Genomic DNA, 19,909 nt, shown 5'->3' on the forward strand with positions numbered 1-19,909 from the left:
CTTTCACTACACAGCATTAAGGTGGTGTGTCTGATTATCTTTTTTTTTCTTCATTTTTTTTTTTTCAAATCCTATCATATAAACCAAAGGAGAGTCAAAGCAAAACAAATGAATCAACGAACAAACAAATGTGGGGGGGAAAAAAAGGAAACTAAGCAACAGACGAAAGGCCTCTGCCCCGCTCCGATGCCCCTCCCCCCAGCCTCCAGCGGAGGGGTGAGCTAGCACGGACGAGGTGGGACAACAGACCCGTCCAGCTGTACAGCGCAGTGAAACATAACTTACATATTAGCTCATTTTTACACGTACAGTCGTGATCAAGGCACAGGGATCTTCTACAAGTTATTTTTTTTCTTCAATAAAGTTGTACAAAATAATACATTTTACAGTCTGTACAAGAATAATAGTCCAGCAGTAAAATAAAGACAGACGTACTGAAAGCCGGGAGGGGAGGAAGAGGGACTGGGAGAGGTCAGAGAAGAAGACGAAAGGTGGGGGGAGGACGTGGTGTGGAGAGGGAGGAGACTGATGAGAGCTGGAGCGTGTGTGTGTGTCTGTTAGCGTGTGTGTGTGTGTGTGTGTGTGTTCCCAGGTAAAAATGTTGCGTCCAGTCTTGATAAGTCAGTTCTCTGACTTCATGCTTTCCTTTAAGTTGTTTTTTTTTCCTCATTAAATAAAACCTCTCCTTTATTTTCCATATGCTGAATAGTTGTCAAATAGCAGCAGGGGCAGGGGGCAAGGTTGTGTATGTGTGTGTGTGTGTGTGTGGGTGGGTAGGGAGGTTTAAATGGCGCACAGAGGCAGATCACACACACAGTGTACACCAACACACAACATGGGGTAAAAACTAACAAAAACTTAAAAGTTGAATTGTGTTATTACAGGAATATATAATATTTATATTTATATATATATATACATATTTATATACACACATATATAAATATCTATATATATAGCTTGGATTTTTTGCACTGCATGAAGTTCACTGGTATGCATGAATTTATGCATTGTATGATATTTTTCTTGGGTTTTTTTGTTGTTGTTTTTTTTCCTTTTTTTTCTGCCGTCCCTCCTCGATTGGTTTCTTGAAGAGCATGTCATGTGAGCCGTGTGGTCTTATGTTCGAGTCACGCTCACGTCCACAGGCAGACGTTAGTCAATTAGTCCGTCTGTTCGGGCACAAAAGCGCTCACAGCCCTCCTCTGTTATCAGTTTGCCACCCTCCATGTCCATCGTTCTCCTCTCCTCCTCCTTCGTCTTCAGCACGCGGTGAATAAACTCCTCTCTCTCAGAATGCATTATTCAATTCAGCCTCTGCCAACTGTTAAAAGCAGGAGGACGTGGTTTTAAAAAGGTCTGTGTGTGTGTGTGTGTGTGTGTGTGTGTGTGTGTGTGTGTGTGTGTGTGTGTGTGTGTGTGTGTGTGTGTGTGTGTGTGTGTGTGTGTGTGTGAGTGACCGTGATACATTAAAACCTATCTCAGGGTTCTGGATGTCTTATGCTGTAGTGTGTGTGTGTACCTGTGAGTGTGTGTGTGTGTGTGTGTGTTCATATGTCTGAGAGAGAGAAAGAGAGCTAAAAGGAGGGATAGCCTGCACTGAGGGGTTCCAGTCTTGACCCTCTTTCCGGGGTCAAAGTGTAGCTGAGTACAGCAGTCAGTCCTGACTAATTGTTGATGAAACTGTTGTTGGTGTATCCTTAAATGTATTTCCTTTAAAATAAAATCTTTCCACTGAAATCGTGTTACTGGGAGAAGTAGGAGCTGTATTGGGATGGAGGGGAGGGCAGGCGGTCGCTCGCTCGCTCCTTTGCTCGGTTGTTTGGTGAAGTTGGTGGAACTGGAGGGGGTGATAGGCTAACTGGTCGTGGGGGTTAGATAGGTAGGTTGGTAGGTAGATAAGAAGACCGGACGGCGCTGCAAATCACAAGAGCTCGTACTGCCGTAGGTGCATCCTCTGTATGATGTCGCGACAGTCATTGAAGACGCGGCGGATGTTTTCTGTGTCGACCGCGCAGGTGAAGTGGGGGTAACAGTAATGGCGTCCGTCACCACTGGCTGTGCTGATCCTCTGAAAAACACACAAAAGCACAGTCAAGTTAGTGTTGTATATTAGTGCCGATGTCCCCAGAGCCCTGTCAGATAAACTCAAGCCCCCTTATTGACACCACCTATTTTTTTATGAATTTTAAACAGGATGTTGTTTAACACTATTAATTATTTAAAAAAAGAACTGAGTTATGATATTTTATTCTTACAACTCAGCTGTTATTTTGGTCCAGTTTGCATTTCACTTAAAGCGTCAGAACCTGGACGATTGAACCATTATGATCCATTACTTTTAGTTAACTACAACCACTTAGCCACTACTTTATGCTAACTATTTCCACCACTATACTTTTAGTGATCATAGGACATGCGACAACAACCTTCCTCTGAAATCTACTGAGAATATCTTGTCGGCAAATATCCTCTGTACACAGCAACTGTGTGGAACACTGAAGAGGCCATCTGCAACATTTTGTTTTGATTTTGGTGACATCTTTGGTGCTCAGCTGTCACTGGTGTGGTTTTGTGTGGTGCGTCCAAGAAAAACATTTGCCAGTCGCACGGGATGAAAGTGTGATGTCTTTTACTTTGGACTCTCTGTTAACTGCTGCTGCTGCTTCTGGACTTCAGCACTTCATCTATATCAGTAAACCACATCCACTGCATGAATCACCACTGAATTATACAGGAGTATCTGTTAGTGATACAGCTGGCAAAATAAAAAATCTAACACTTTATTAAGTAAAATCTGGACTGGTAGCTGGAAGACGGCAAACATGTGTAATGGAAAAAATAAGATTAAAATATATTTCCACTAACAACTTCTTTTATATGGGGTTGAAAGCAGACAGTAAACCTAATGATTTAGTTATTTTGTTTATATTTTTCATTTCTTTGGTCAAACTTCATCCAGATTAACAGATGATAAAGCAAAAAATCCTTTTTCGAAGAGTGAAACAGAGGAGCAGAATGGAGTGGGAGCCAATTCAGAAACCTCATCCATGACAATCAGCCAATACACAGCCCTACAAGGATGAAACCAGTAAAGCCCAACAGCGAATTGTCAGGCTACGCCTTCGTTTATCACACCTTCCTTTACAGTTCTGTGAACCAAACAGGTAAAATTATAAAAAATACCAATATCAGTTAAATAGGTGAACCAAGAGCCTTGTACATACCAGAAACTCATCCCGAATGAAGTACTTTGCCCTTGTGACACGGGGGTCTTCACCTGGCTCTAGTATTGCTGTTGGAGAAGAAGAAATCTCGTCACTTAAACAGTCTGCAGCTTTCCCACGTCAACTTGACTTGTCTATCGGTGATGATGACATTGCACTCACCACAGTACTTCCTGACATTTGGGAAAACAACAAAATCACTACAATGAAGACAAACAGGGCAGGGAACAGGAGCAGATTTAGGCAGATTATGGGAAACATTTTAGGGGAAATCAAAGTGCGTGTACCCAGAATGTCAGTGATAATTCCTTGTTAACTTTTTGTGCAAAGCTACAGCAATTGCATTAGTTCAAAGTTGAACCAGAAAGTTGGCCTATAAACTGTGATGGATGTTTAGAACGGACAGTCAAGGTAATAAATTTTCTGTTTTCTCTGCCAAATAAGTTTCACTTTCAATTAGTTTAAAATGTGGATGATTGTCTGACTACTTGTGTTTCTCGTCTCTTTATATTTGGAGATCTCAGTAATAAAGCTGGTGAGTTCGATGATATCGTAGGTCTCAACTTTATCGAGAAATGACAGCTGTGAAAATAAGATCCAAGTTGTAGCAATCCAGAATCTACACTAAACCATTTGAATGTGTCTGTTACGACCGCAGAAAAACTGATTTGTGTGTTATGTATTGGACACCCACAGATATCAGTGTCGACCTCTTACCATCATCAGGTGTAGTGTAGCGTGCAAACTCCGGGAAGTACTCCTCGATTTTAGATTTTCCTGCCAAAACCTTCTCAGCGAGCAGGTCCTGTTTGTTCAGGAAGAGGATTACCGAAATGGTCCGTAGCCACCTGTGGAGGGAAATGAAGAACGAGTTCAGTGCCAGATTTCTTCGGGCTTTGGTCTAGGACCCAAAATACATTACAGGTCTGTTGCTGGAGACTCCCCACTTTTCAAGCGGCATTATGTTTTAATAGGTTTTGGCTTCAGAACAAGGGAATAATTTACTTTCTGGAGTTCTGGGCTGAAAAGGTCAGAGAGCTCCTGCCATAAACAGTCCATATGCTCCCACAGGAAGAAAAGAGTTAAAGGGAGGACGCCGTTTACGTACATGAACAGTAAATAGCACAGAAGTGACACTGTGGTACTATGAATGCACCTAAAGTGAACAGAAAGGTCTTAATCTGTGGCAGAAATACACATTTGAAAAGTATCAAACCAGATGAAAATCAAGAGCCATGAACAGATGCCAGTGGTGAGGTGTGGCTTCAGTCTTAAGAAAACAAATTATTAAATATTTCTTTTTACAATGTAACAAAAAAGAATACAGAATTAAAAAGAGGTCAACAGAGGAATAGAGTAAAAGATGATATAAAAGAGAATAAAAATGGCAAAGTGTGGTCCCATAGTGTGACCCAAACCGTACTACCCCAAGCACTACTTTTAAGATAACTGTGGGTTGATGGAGACTATGTTTACTCGTTTGCCAATGCGAACACACAGCTGGGATTGGCAGCCCACTGTGCTGCTTTACATTGAGTATAACAGAAGCAGATAAATTGTCAAGGATCTGCAGCAGTGACAGTGTAACTTTGCTTCTTTACTTGGGCTGCGTTCATCACATGCTGTGTGGGTATGCCACACACTTGTCTTTACACTGACATCAGAATATCCACTTACAGAAAAGAGAAAAAAAAAAAAACAACAACCCAAAAACAGACAAACATCGCCCGCAGCATCACAAACCAAACAGATTGAATTGGTTGGTACGTATCAGCGGAACGCTGCTCAAAAGCTCAAACCGCTTTACTGTCAAGACCAGGGGTCACCAACCTGGTGCCCGCCGGCACCAGGTCGCCCGCAGCATCCACATCAGTCGCCCGTAAGCCAGTTCTAAAAATAGCACTAATCACGAATTAGCTCTGTCTAAAATTTTATTTATTTTTTTATTTATTTTAATTGTGTTGCTATTCTTTTTGAATTACATTTACAGTGATATAAATTTAAAAACGAATACATAAAAACGTAAAAAAAAATGTATATCATAAAAAAAGTTTAATATACGAACTCTGACGTAGTATGGGTCGGAGGTCAGCGCATGACAAACCAGCTTTGCTGAGACGAGCTCGTGAGCGCTGCAAAGATGAGGAGACGAACGCGTTTTCTACCCACAAAAACATGGCAGAAAAAAGAAAGAAAACTTATCATTTTCACAGTGAATGGGAGGAAGAGTTCTTTTTTTACTAACGTGAAAGAAAACTGCTTGTGTCTCATTTGCGGTGCGACTGTGGCGACGGCTAAGCGGCACAACGTGGAGAGACACTTCAGTACATGTCACATGAAGCGATCATTTGAAAATGAAACAATTGGATACTGCATATTGAAATGTATCTGTTTCCTACCTTGTTTAATCATTCTGAATAACTATTTTGATGGATCATATGCGATCAGTGTCTTCACATAGAATATCATTAATGATAATATAAAATTAAAGGTAAACTGTGTAACCTTGTTATTTCAGAAGTGTATTATCAAAGTGGTAGCAGTTTGCATTATTCAGTGCCCTTGAAGTAGCTCTTAGTTTCAAAAAGGTTGGTGACCCCTGGTCAAGACCAACTGAATGCACTTATTTTCTATGGGACACGAGCTATTCTCTTCTCGAGGCATGGTGGGATAACAGGCAATGGCAGAGATCATTGGGGTAAAAAGAAGGAAGGGGACAAAAGTTAAGCTTTTTTAACTTTTGGGGGAAAAAAAAAGTTCAAGTGACACAATGGTGGGTCAAGAAATTGAATCTTTACCTGCTTTACCTGCATGTGTGTGAAGGAGAAGAGCATTGTTTTAATCTCTGTAGGATTCCTCTTTTGTACGTCTCTCACCTCCCAGATTACTGATGCAAAACTAAAGTCTGCCTGGCACAAAGTCACACAAACTGAAAGAGAACGTTGCACGTTTTCTACACAATGTTTAATCAGCACTTTGTGAGTGTTGACACAGCAACGAGCAAGAAGTGGCTGAGGCGATGTCTAACTTGCAGTAGATCTTCACTGAGTTATACTCCACCAGTTAAACACCAGCAGTACATTCTCTGTTTGAGCGTCTACGGCCGCCACTGAAAACCTGGTTTGAGTTTATGCTTATGAATATTATCAGAAGCTTCATAACCAGAAAAACTCCCACTGCTGCTCAACTTTGTTAATCTTCTTCAGCCACTGGGTTAAAGGACACAGTGCAGGAGGGTGTAGACACTGGGATTGTATTGGTGTTGAAAATCGAAAGGAAATATGCATATACAGTATACCCTTGTTTTTCGCGGGGTTACGTTCCAAAAAGAACCCGTGGCAAAATCCGTGAAGTAGAAACCTTAATTTTTTTTTACAATTATTATACAATTAAATACTCTATTATACATTGAAAAGAAAGAACAAACCATTTTACAGGCTCAAGCATTTGTTTCACAAATAAAAGTACTTTAGAAACTTTTTTTTTAACAAATAACTTCTGTACTGTCAAATAATAATTTTAATCATCGATGTGAACAGAAGGCTTTAAATTGCGGAGATTAGCACCGCCCACCGCGACCCGAGTAATTGGATTAAACGGGAGAAAATTAAAAATTATTATGAAAAAAATACAAAGTACAGTCGGACAAATAGTGACTCAGGTGTATTTCACTGCTCTTCAGACTGAGCCGCTGCATCCTGACTCCGCTCTGCAGTGTTTTCTTCTTTTGAAGAAACCTGGTGCAGGTGTGTTTGTTCGGGAGAAGAACACAGTGATAGGCAAAACTCGAAATTACAAGAGAATTTGCACGTACGTAATGTAAATTTGGCAAGCTGTTTTACGTACGCGTACATATTAAACTGCAACGTTATTGACGCACAGGTAGAGAAGAAGCGGAGTGACTTTTTAGCCAATCAGAATGCAGAACACAATGCACGATGCAAATCCGTGAAGTAGCGAAACCGTGAAAAGTAAACCGCGTTATAGCGAGGGATCACTGTATTATACAGTGTATATATACACTTTTATTCTATATGCATTTTCTGAATGCCTTTCACTTCTCCTTTTTTATCTCCCTGCCTAGAGATAGACTGTATTGAAATTGGTCACAAAAAAGAAGTGTTGAAAGAAGTGCTGCCAGTTTCATGTTTGACAGTGACACGTTTGATGAAAAGCTCAGGAGGTTGATGCTGACCTGTTGTTCCAAATGTTCTTGAAAAGGTTGAGGGCTTCCTGTAGTCTGTTGGTCTGATTGTCTTCTCTGATCACCATGTTGTAGCTGCTACTTGCCACCACAAAGATGATAGCTGTCACATCTGCATCACACACACACCAAAACACCAGAGACTAGGATTAACACCCCAAAGATGGAGCCAAGTGCCAAACACTTGCCTGAATGCAAATATTATACATATAATACATAGAAAATAATAAAAAATGATTGAGCCAATCAGTTAGTCAATAATTCTATAGCAATTCATAAATAATGCAGAGTTTTATAACTACAATGAAACAGACTGAGCTACAAACATCTTACCGTTAAAACACTGGATCCATTTTCGACGTTCATCCCTCTGACCTCCAACATCGAACATACTGAGAAACAGAGGAAGTTCAACATTTAATTTACATTGTACAAGCAGAGTAAAGACTTAACATACTGAAACAGTTACCAGCGGTGTGAATCACAACATGACAACAGGAAAAAATTCAAACTGCATATTGTCTTTATATGAGCTTCTGTCTTTCTGTCAACTACTTCTTTAAAGTTTATCACCTGGCACTGTGATAAATAAACTGCGGTGACTCACTGGAAATTGACTTTGTCTATTTGAAACCTCGTCTCGAAGATCCCAGATGTGAGTACTCTGCATCTCAACAGGTCCTGAAAAATAGAGAGGGAACAGGAGAACATGGAAAACATTGAACGAGACAGTGATACAGAGCAGAAGTGCAGTGCTTTGATATAACACTGCAGGCTCACCTGATCAGTGGGTGTGTAGTCATTCTGCCTGACCACCTCAATCCTGTCTAAGAAGCTGCAAAAAGAAAGAAAAATACACTGGGTTAGATCTTAAAACATAATTCAACAACAACATAATAACACTATAAAACAATATTATATATGCTTAATAATGCGGTAAATCATGCCACTGGCGACCCTCAGTAATCATCAAAATAAATGCAACTTAGAAATGCACTGCCATTTTTAAAATTCTATTATTGACTAACCCATTTTGCTGGGCTAATGTATGGTGAGAACAGTATGGCCTCTAACACACACACACACACACATATATCCCAGTACATTAGTGGGAGCAAGAGAAAGATGGAGGATGTTGGTCCCTGAACGGCCACCAGGGGGCGTGTGCTTTAATTCACAGCAAGATCAGAGGCAGCCAGTCTGAGTCACCAGCAGCCGTTTGCTCTGTCAGACCAGAGAAGCCTCGTCAATGGAGCTGCTGTAGTAATACTTGCACAGGAGGTGTGTGTGTGTGTGTGTGTGTGTGTGTGTGTGTGTGTGTGTGTGTGTGTGTGTGTGTGTGTGTGTGTATGTGCGTGGGCGGGTACACAGGCCTACGGTGTTCAGATTTGCAGAGCGCCTACCCAAATGAATGTTAATTGTTCCAATGAACTGGCCTACATTACTGCCGCTTTTCAAGGTGTGTGTGTGCAGCCCTGATGTTTTCATGATGACTGTATCAGGGTCACCTGCTGGAGGTGTCTGCTGCAACAAGTCAGGACTCAAGACAGGCGTAAAGAAAGACTACTGATACTTGGTTTAAGAATCTGTGTTAAACAGAGAATAAAACTGACTAAATGTCCCTCCTCATGTATTAACGTGTGCTGCTGTCCTATACATGTTACACGACTTACACACACACAGACAAAAAAGGCAGAGTTGCATATATCCTGACAGAATTTTCAGATGTATTGAAGGAAACATTGTGTAGGAAGAAGAACAGGAGTTGCTCTGCTCCGACAGTGGAAAGAAGAGTGGGCTGAACTGCTACACTGGGAGGAATTTGGTTATTATCTTTAAGCTACAACAACACTATTGTAAGAGTCCCACTAGCCTGCATCCATCAGACACAAGTACTGCAGGTTTTCCTACAACAGTTCCTCTAAAGGGTGAAGCAACAACAAGACGGCAGTGAAGGAATCACCTACACAGGCAGGACATCGACAACGGCTACGCCCATGAGCATTCTGGGAAGGACTGAACTAACTTTCTGCGTGCAGCCAACAACACACGATGATCTTTACAAACGTATAGGGCATGCTTTGAACAGGCTTTACGGGGTAAATACCATTCACTGCATTAAAGTCCCGAGATTAGTCCTATCATTAATTGGCTCCTGTTAAACACCGTTTAAGATTTACAGAGAAAAAAGTTTTAAAATTTCAGTTTGGTCAAGTGTGATTACTTTTGCCATAGGAAACCCCAAAATACAAACCAGTACAACTTCATTGAGTGCAGTTTATTAAACTACAAATTTGCAAAGTACAAAATGAAGACAGATCATTAAAAACAAGGTAAAACAAGTGTTACTGATATGTAAACTACCTGCAGGACCACATTTTGAATTCCATCATGGTGAAACGGGCCACTTCAGCGACAGTTTGGGGATAAACAGGAACATAAACTACAGCAGACAGCAGTGAGGTGAAGACTGCAACGCCATGCCGGATTATTGCGCCACATTTCTTTTTTTGCATTGCCTGTTTAACGATTCATTTTTCTTGGTTCATTTCAGAATCACTGACTGAGTCACACTGTCCCCAAACCCAGTGCCTCATGAAACGAGGCATCCCTAAAAATCCTGCTGCAATACAATTGAAGTCACAGGAAAGCAGAGATTATATATATATATATATATATATATATATATATATAGCTACACAGAATTGCTTCTAATCTTCACTGTGTTTTCGTGTGAATTACTAGATTATCTAACATTTTAGGGCCTCTAAAATATGATTCAAATAAACCAAGGAAGCTAAATGCTCTTCAACAAGTCACAGCAGGTAACTTTTAAGGCAAGGCTTCCTGTTGTGTTCTCCAGCACAGGTGCACTACCTCGCCTGAACTTAACACCACCTGAACTAATGTCTGAATTTTTTTTTTTACATTTTTTTAAAATATAACATTAGGCTTCTAATTATAATTCTAATAGGTACTTATTCACACAACAAGAACCCATATTAAATGAGTGAGGTGATTGTTTACACGGTCAACTACTAAACTGATAAGAAGAGTAGATGCCCAAGACAGAGATTGCCACCAACAAATTAATTTCCTCTGTAAACCTTGTCAGGGTTTGCAAGCTAAAAAGGTTGTGAACCTCTGATTCAGAGTGATGGCTGGTTACCTACTAAAGTGGTTGCTAACGTACACAAGCGCAATACTTTCCCACCTTGTTTGATTCCTGCATGGCTGTTTTGACTGATCCTCTGCCCACGGCTAGAACGGCAAGACTCTCGCTAGTAGCTGCCTCTCGGGGCAAAGGTATGTAGCCCCCTCTGAGATAACTAGGAATGTGGCAGGCAGGGGTGAAATGTGACAGGAGGGCTGCAGGTAACACACTGAGAGGAACAGGGGGCTGGGTCTGCGGAAGCTACAGTACTGGACAGACGGACAGACAGAGGGAAAAGACACTGAGTCAGGAAGAAGAGAGAGTCAGCGCGAGACTGAAAGAGAAACACAAGAGGACAAACAGTTCGGGGAACAAAGAGACGCCCATGTGCATATCTCTGCACAAATGCACACTGACACAGATATTCATATAAAACACACACGGAGGCAATTAAGCAGCCAACCAGTCTAGTACCATGGGCTCTCTGCAGGGGCCGAGTGGCTCAGCTGTTCCCACACCACAGAGCCTCCGCTGTGCCAGCATAGCCAGAGCCCTCAGTGGACAACTGTTCAGCCAAGCTGCCCGTTACCGGCCCGTATCCACAGCTCTGACCCTGCGAGCGTCTAACTTCATCCTCCCATAACATCCCCACGCTGAGCTCCCGCACACATAAATAACCTGGATGTGACAGAATCTAAAAGCTCAGATGATGACAGAGTTAACATGGCTGCCGCCGACATCTGCCGAGACCAAACTCTTGTTTATCTACGGCTCTGAGGCGTCGACACGCCCAGGACAAACACACTGCTCAATTTTTAGCAGTTCTCCCTATTAATAGGAGAAGTGCCAATAATAACCATGCCTAGTAAGTTGAACTAAATAATAGTGGCTGCCCCAGTAACAGAGAGGTCTGCGGTGTTATGTATAACCTGTCAGGGTTATTCTGGGGTGGCAGACAGGCTGACTTAAACTCTGGAAATACACACAGGACTCTTGTCTGGTGATTGAAAATAACTCAGTATTTACAAGAAGAGATAAAGTACATTTTTAACTTTATAGTGTACTTTTTATTTTGGTATCATTGTTGCTGGTTTGCAGGTTCAACAACTGTGGGGGACAAGCTAAAAAAAGAGCATGTTATTTATATGTTATAAAAAGTTGCTTTTTTTAATAGAATTATTTTTTGTGTATAGACATTAACAACCCTTAAGACTTTTTTAATTCAATTTTGGTCAAATTTACAATAAAAACACCAGTTTAGACTTTAAGAAAAAATGTTTAATCTAAACTTAATTTAAAATCCACTTTTCAAAAATGAAGAGGTCACAAAATCTACTTTTTTGTTCATCTTGTTTTTCATTGAAAAAAAAAAGGAATTCTGTACTAAAACCTCTCTGCACTGTACTGTCTACATCTCAACCACAGCAACTAAATATGAGTTTGATTTTTTTTTTCCTGTGGTAAGAATCCCCCTACAATCAACAGCCAAACTCAATCGTCCCGTGCTGGAAGGACATAAGAGGCTCCAGCTTCAGCAGCAGCGTACCGGCCCAATAAATCTGATAACACTCCCATAATGCATTCATCCCGTTAAAGTGGCAGTATTAGGACAAAGGATTACCCAGATTATGAGCTAGTATACATCTTCAGCTCAACATGGGATTAGGCCACTCTGAGCTGCACTACGGTGTTGGCTGGTCTGGCCTGCACACACACAGCTGGGACTGGAAAATGTGCTGAATTATTAGCTTCATGTACTTAGTTAAAAAAACATCATAAGCTGTATGAATAAGATAGCATGTGCAGGTCTAAGGAGTCTTTCAAGTTACTGAATAAACATTTGGTTACTTATTTTTAAATCATGATGTCATAATTTAATTTTCACTTCATGTGAACATTTATGCATTTATCGATAACCAAGAAATTAACTGTAATACCGAATTTAACAACACTGACTTTAAGTATGTTTCTTGACCGGGTTTTTGGCTTAATGTGATACAGACACACAACATCTGGGGACCTTTGCCCTGCATCCGAGCAGCTGATCGGCTGTGTGATACACGTACATACATGTACATACACACACCCCCACCCACACCCACACTCACACACATTACACACACACACACTCGAGCTGGCCGGCAAGATTACGTCCCTGAAAAGCCCCTCTTTCTACATCTGCCAAAATCTGTTTATGTTTCCCAGATTTTCAAAACTTCCACAAGCAATTTATTGTCCTTTAAAACAGCACTAAAATCATTTCAAATAAAGGCTTGTTCATTAACAAAGAAAACAAATGGGATATTTATGCCAAACTGAGAACCCAGTAAAATTGGCTAAAAAGCTCATCATAAAAAAGTGCAATTGTTCATGTCATATAAATAAATCTTAATAAAGCATCAGGTAGGAGGGTTAAAATATATATACATATATAAACACACAATATAAAATCTCCTTATATATGTGAGATGAGTAACTATTAAATTAAAAAGTTTATTATTAATGATACTGAAATTTACTACTTATCTAATATACCCTTTCCCTTGTTAAGTAAATAAGTAACAAAATGCGCCAAAAAAAGTAACAAAATGCTCTGAAAAGAGCAGCTTTCACTACATTTTTCTCACTATTCACCATTAAAGTTCACCATTATCATGACATACCCAAGATAAATTGTTTAAATTGAAAATTCAAAAGAAAATGAGTGCAAACACTGATTTTAAAAAACTTAACTTTCTTTTCAGGATACTGAAATCAACCTCTGAACAAGAGAAAACTGAGGCTTCACAAGCCTTTGAAACAACAAGTCAAGTCAGAAAACGGTCTTGGCGCTTCCTCAAGGGGGGAAAAGATCGTGCACGGCCCGCCAAGCGAAACGATTCGAGGGGCTTACTGCTTCTTTGTGCGTTTAACGCTTTCACATTGCGAGCCGACCAAACCAAAGGCTTCACCAGCCGATCCTTAATCAAACACACACACACACACACACACACACACACACACACACACACCAGAGAGAGAGGGAGAGAGAAAGAGGAGGAAAGAAAAGAGAGAGAAGGCTGTGTCTGACATTACAGCGCTGCTCCAAAAATAGCTCCCTGGCGCCCTGGCCTCCAGCTTGGTTGTCATGGCGACAGAACCACAGGCGCTATAAATAGACAATCGGCTCCAAATCTTGTGCGACTGGAGTGAGGCCAGAAAGAGGGAGAGACAGACAGGGAGAGAGAAGAAAGAGAAAGGGAGAGAGAAAGAAATACAGAACACTAACGACAGATAGAAAAGAAAGAGAGAATGGCAGAAGAGGGGGAGAGAAACAGAGCGAGCAACAAAAGAGATACTGAGAGAGAAATGCAGGGAATGGAGTGGGTTAGAGAGAGCGGGGGAAGAAGTTCAAGAGAAGAAAAAAGGAACAAAGAACAAATTAAAGAAGTTAAGAATCAACAAAAGAACACAAGAGGCAAAGAAATGGAAAAAAAATGAAATAAGTTAGAATCAAAGACTTAACGAGAGAAGACAGAAAGAAAAGAATGAAAGAAAAGAAACTAAAAAGGAAGAGCATATTAAGAAATTCAATAATAAATAAAAGAAGACAAGACCAGCAGAAAAGTCAGAGACAGAAAGGAAGAGGGAAAAAAGAGACTAAGGAAAGAAAAGAAGCAAAAATGACAATTAAGAACATAAGAATCAACAAAAAAATGACAAGACCAAGAAAAAGACAGTGAAAAAAGAGGGACAGAGAGAATCAGAGGATCAGAGAGAAAGACAAAAAATAAGGGCAGAGCATAAGACGTAAAGAAAAAAAGAAACAAAAAAAACCCAGATTAAGAACTCAATTAACAAAAAAACACAAGACCAAAGAAAATACAGGTGAGGAAGAAAAACAGAATGAAAGAGAAAGAGAGAAAAGACAAAAGAAAAATAAGTTGAGGAACAAGAGACAAAGAAAGAACAGAAAAGCAAAGAAATAAATAAAGACAAGAGTAAACCTAACACTGGGAACACTGGCCTGTTAAACAGCAGCTGAACACTGGGAGCGGCACAATCACTGAATACACACAGCATTCACAAAATCACAATACAGTGAGATTGCAGCAGCAGCAGCAGCAGTTTCCCAAAGACATCTCCCAGTGAGCTCACCTTAAACACTGTAAAATGGACCTGACTCACGCTACACATCAGCACAGCAAGAGCACGTTCAACATCTGCTGCCTGCACACACCTGCGCACAACATATTCACAATCTCACCACACTAAGTATTGACACTACAAACCTCCCCAAAAAATCAGTTTGTCTCACCCCAACCCCCCCACCCCACTCCTCTCACTCTCCTCGCGATGAGTCAGAGACTCAATCCGAGCCATTTTCTGTCCCTGCAGAAACACCACTACACATCAGAGAGAGAGAGAGAGAGAGAGGAAGGAGAGAGGGGAGAGGAGAAAGCAGAGGCTCAGGGGAGTATGCCGGAGAAGTAAATGTGGAGTGGGGGGCTTGGACGAGCTTTCAGAGAATCGACAGATACTAAACACGCCGGTACCGCTCGGTTGGTCCCAGCCAGGCGACGCAAACACAAACAGACACAGTTAGTGAATCTATAGAGATGTTCAGTCACATTCCTCCTCTCGTCTCCACGTTGACTCTGTCTAAAAAGTTGGTTCAAGGCCGAAAAAGTACAACCAAGAAAATCCTGTCGGCCCCCAAAGCTCGCTTCCCAAGAGTTTCCAGGAGGAGTTGAACTGACAACTAATGGTTATTACTGAATAACTGACAGGCCAATACTAACTAACTGACCATTAATTGGCAGCTACTAAATAACTGACAACTAATGCTATTAGTGAGATTATTAGCTAGTTGCAAAAAAATCAATTCAATTGATTCTGGCGTCATAGTGATGAAGCACCTTGATTTGTCACACACGGTATTTGCAGGATTAGCCAAAAACAAGTCATCTTCTTTTCTGGTTATCTTACAATTTACAGTTCTACTGTTTTAGAATTTTCAAGAAACAAAGTGATATAAACTTACACACATGATACCATGATGGAGGATGTTTTTTAGAGCATTTTCCTGCAATAACTAATTTTCCGACGATTGGCTCTTTCTCGTTTCTCTGGGCCATGTTTTTGCATTTACTGTCTTGGTTTATGTCACATTTCACTCGCAACTGTCTTCATTTCATTCAAAGGAATATTTTGCACTTTAAGAGGTGCGCTTTTAGCTTTCTTGCAGACAGGTAGATGAGAAGATCGATACTCTCATGGCCATACAATAAATATGGAGCTACAGCCAACAACTTGTTAGTTTAGCTTAGCATAAACACTGAAAACGGGGGAAACAACTAGCCTGGCTCTGTCCAAAGGTAAAAAAATGAAGCTGTTAGGCAGTTGAATTAACACATCTTATCTTGTGTAAATTTTACGTAGGGTTATGTGCTGGGCTAGTTTTTGGACGGGTGCTGCTACCTCCTGAAGACTCAGGATGTGAGGGGTGCTTTGAAATTTTTTATGAAAGTTGTACTATATGTACTGTATGATTTAATTCAATAGTGTGTTCAATTGCATATCTAGAAAGTTAACAACTAGCAAAAACTACATAAAATCACACGTATTTGTCAATCAGGTCAGAATCCCTTCTCTCTTTCTGAGGCAGCACGAGAGCGATAAACGTTTTCCTAATAAATGCACAATAATCAATTTTTCAATGCATTTTTAGAAATCCTGATTATCCCAACTATGTTTCTCCAGTATGTCTTTGTTTTTAAGGTAGTTATTTAGGAATGCACGTAAAGGCACAATAAGTAAGATATGTTCACCTGTCAGCGCTAACAGTCAGGAGTAACCGCTAACAGCTGCTCACTATACTCTTTGCTCTAGCGATCTACGGCTGTAGCTTCTAGCTGGCTTTAGCCACGCTGCTGGGGGCCCCATTCGCTGTCTGACTCTACCCAGACCCAGAGCTCGAAGCACTGGGGGATTGTTGGAGTTTAAACAACGGGCAACAGAACCTGGCTCAGCAGCCTACAAGCGGACAAGGCCTGACTGAACGCAGCCTCCAAGACAGACGGAGGCCAGTTTGACGACCGGGATTACAGCACCAGTGTGATTTACAGCGGCTATGACCAGGACACTGCAGAGTGGGTGATTGTGGGAACAGTTGAAAGACGAACCAAGACAGTTAAGGTGAGTGTTTCTGTCGAGTCTGAATGAAGTGTGAGTAACGATGAGTTAACCAAGGCTCTTCTTAATTCAATAAATATATTTTGTGAGTTTCTTTTGTTAACTTATGAGACCAAAAAAAGCCAAGAGCGATCACTTCTTGAGGTACAAAGTGGTATTACAAGACGGGACAGGCTGGGGCTAGCTGGTTAGCATGCTAGGTTTAGTAGATGTCTGCAACACATATACACAGATGTCTCTGACATGCCATCAGTTCTGTTACTTCTCCACGTTCTGTTGATGTCAGTTCATTTCTGGAATGTTTTAAACTAAAATTCTGGCCATGTCACACATTGCACATTTAATCACTGAATGCAATGTGATCAGCGATCAAATGTCTAAAACTAAAATTACAAAAAGAAGAGTTCATAAGACTTTAATATGCACGTGTAAAGGTTTGCAAATAATGAGTGATTTATTATGGATGACTCCTTGAAAAGAAACACTTTTTTTCACGAGATCTCAGAAGTGACGTACGATCGGGGGAAAGTGCACGGGTCTTTCAGAATGTTCAGTTTACAACACTATGATCTCTGCATGGATAAAACAAAAGAAACCTGACCAACAGGCCTCATCTCCTGAAACAAAACAAACTCTCTGCCTCGGTTCTGTTAGGGGACACGGTCATAATGTCCGGACTTTGCATGTCAACTCCCTGTAGTTACAGCAACATAACCAACACGTACCGAACACGACACATGCACATGCACATGCACTCAAAGACAACAATATGCTTGCAAACAAAGTGCATGACCGTATGAGTCAAGACAGGTTAATAAAAAACAACAAAAACACATCAGAGAGGAGCATGACGGAGCAAAAAGACAGCCAGGGAAGCTTCAGTGACTTCCTTTTCGTCAGACAGAGGCAACAAAGCATCACCACCCCGTCAACTTCTTCTTCCCTTTTTGTTATCTTCATCATGACATGAATCGTGTATCATGCGTTTTTTTTTTTAAAGATGAAGGCAGGGGTGTTTTGGGTGGCCCTGAATTTTCCCGTGCTGATCCAGGGTTGACATTTTCATTTAATTCTAACAACCTTCATCAATAATGCTGAAGTTGTCTCTCTCCTAACACACTCGCTCATTCTTTCTCCTTCTGCAGCCTGCCTGGGTTAAAAATAGCTCTCCCCTCTCTCTTTCTCTGCTTCTCCGTTTACATAAGCACACAGAGGGGGGAGGGGAGCACTTCCGGTCTGGCCACCCAGCCCAGCATCTGATCCATAACACTGGGGCTGCTGGGTGTGGGAGAGAGGAGGAGAGAGGAGGAGAGTGGAGGAGAGAGGAGGAGAGAGAAGGAGAGAGGAGAGGAGAGATCCCGCAATGCAGGGAAGTCCTCTCTTTCTCAATTTAATCTGTCTCTTCAATACTTTCTCTTTTTCTGTCTCTCCGTTAGCGTGCAACTCTCTCCATCCACAATCACATCTTTCCAAGGAAGCTTTTTCATGATCAGCTTCTGCTTCCGCCTCCCCATGAAAAACCCACAGTACCGCACACATAAGCAATGAAACACCTGTGGCCATGCATGCAGTTTAAGTGACAAGGACACACATGCGTACCCACGGCAATATGCGCACACCTAAGGTCAGTGGTGCAAAGTACATTTACTTTATAGTATGACACAATATTCTACTTTTTATAACACTACATTTATGTGAAGGCTGCAGTGACTAGGTCACTTTCAAACAAAGATTTTACATTAAATTAACTTAGGATATGCTTATTAAATGTCAAGCCAATTTTTATAACCCAGTATCAAAAATCATTATTTGCCAAAAGGGGCTTTATATAATGCAATATACTGATAAAAATTAAACCAGTGGTCCCCAACCTTTTTGTCTTGTGAACTCTTACAAAAAAGCAGTGTGTAGTTTTAGCTGTCTATCAGATGTTAGCAGGAGTGATTTCCACACTAAACTTCTCAGATTGTTTCATTTAAATTGTTATTTAAGGACAAAAGAGATACTCTACACAATATTTCACTAAAAAAGCAAATACTAGACAAAAGTCAAAAATATGAAAACAAATTGCAGAACTTTGCCTGTGCTTTTTTCTAACTCTCATTATCTCACAACCACCCAGATATATTTTGTGACATTTTAGAGGGGACCGACCCCTTAGTTGGGGTCGACTGGACTAAACTTCCTAACTATATATAAAGTAGTTCAAAGTAACTTAACCTTTACCAGCTCAGCTACAGCAGTGTAATGTTACTCACAAATTGATGGATCAGTATTACAGTTTCAATAATGTAATAAGATGCTACTTTTCTGCAGAATGAGGACTTTTGATATTTTAAGTACATTTTGATGTTAATATTTTTTGTACTTTCACTTAAATAGGAGTTTAAATACAGGACTTGTACTCATAATGGATACTTTCACCACTGCATAAAGCTACATATACAAAAAAAAAACAACAACCTCACAGTTGCATGTTGATGCACCTGCACATACTGTACACAAGCACACACATTTACACATGCCAGACAGTGTGCAAGCCTTCGCCCTCCAAGAACTCCGGCTTCACGTGACCACTGCCTTGATTGATCAAAGGGCGGATGACTTTGGAACAGAGGAGGCAGAGGTTTTTTTTTTTTTTGGGGGGGGGACCCTGTCTCAGCCTTTGTGACAAATGATTTCGATAGCCACAACACCAGCAATGGAAACATTCAAGAGTCAGCAGGGCTAGGATGCAATCTCAGTCACTGTCACCAACCGCACACACACACACTCACACACTCACACACACACCACCAGGTCAATTTTTTTAAGATGCTTGGCAGGACTGCTAACTAGACTGCAACCTAATACAAAAGTCGACTCATTTACACACACATAATATCGCAACTTTGCTACAGCTCAGTACACAGCTGGACAGTCTGCAATCAAGCAGCACAAATTTTTGGATGATAAATCTGGTGATAATCTGTACAATTCTTGTTGCAAATAAATCAAATTAAAAGACCAAAACCAAGACAAACAATGAAGAGATCCTCAAAGTATTGCTGATAAACCAAAGTAAATCAAGGTATTGGACGATGAATGACAGTCAACCCATAGCCAAAATAGCCAAAAATCAATCAATGAGCCACACCGTTGCACTGGGCT

General features: G+C 40.8%; 1 protein-coding gene across 1 annotated transcript in view; it reads right to left on the reverse strand.

Moving 5' to 3' along the window:
- Positions 1-331: 331 nt before the first annotated feature.
- Positions 332-19,909, reverse strand: part of LOC121621437 (guanine nucleotide-binding protein G(s) subunit alpha-like) — a 33,463-nt gene continuing 13,885 nt past the window's right edge. Inside the window, exons 6-12 of the mRNA XM_041957913.1 lie at positions 8,212-8,266; positions 8,039-8,112; positions 7,765-7,823; positions 7,423-7,543; positions 3,945-4,075; positions 3,228-3,295; positions 332-2,071 (exon numbers count right to left, since the gene is read on the reverse strand). Coding sequence (XP_041813847.1) covers positions 1,925-2,071; positions 3,228-3,295; positions 3,945-4,075; positions 7,423-7,543; positions 7,765-7,823; positions 8,039-8,112; positions 8,212-8,266 — 655 coding nt within the window. The 3' untranslated portion in view covers positions 332-1,924. The remainder of the gene's footprint in view (positions 2,072-3,227; positions 3,296-3,944; positions 4,076-7,422; positions 7,544-7,764; positions 7,824-8,038; positions 8,113-8,211; positions 8,267-19,909) is intronic.

This window comes from Chelmon rostratus, chromosome 2 (assembly GCF_017976325.1).
Source record: "Chelmon rostratus isolate fCheRos1 chromosome 2, fCheRos1.pri, whole genome shotgun sequence".
NCBI lineage: Eukaryota > Metazoa > Chordata > Actinopteri > Chaetodontiformes > Chaetodontidae > Chelmon > Chelmon rostratus.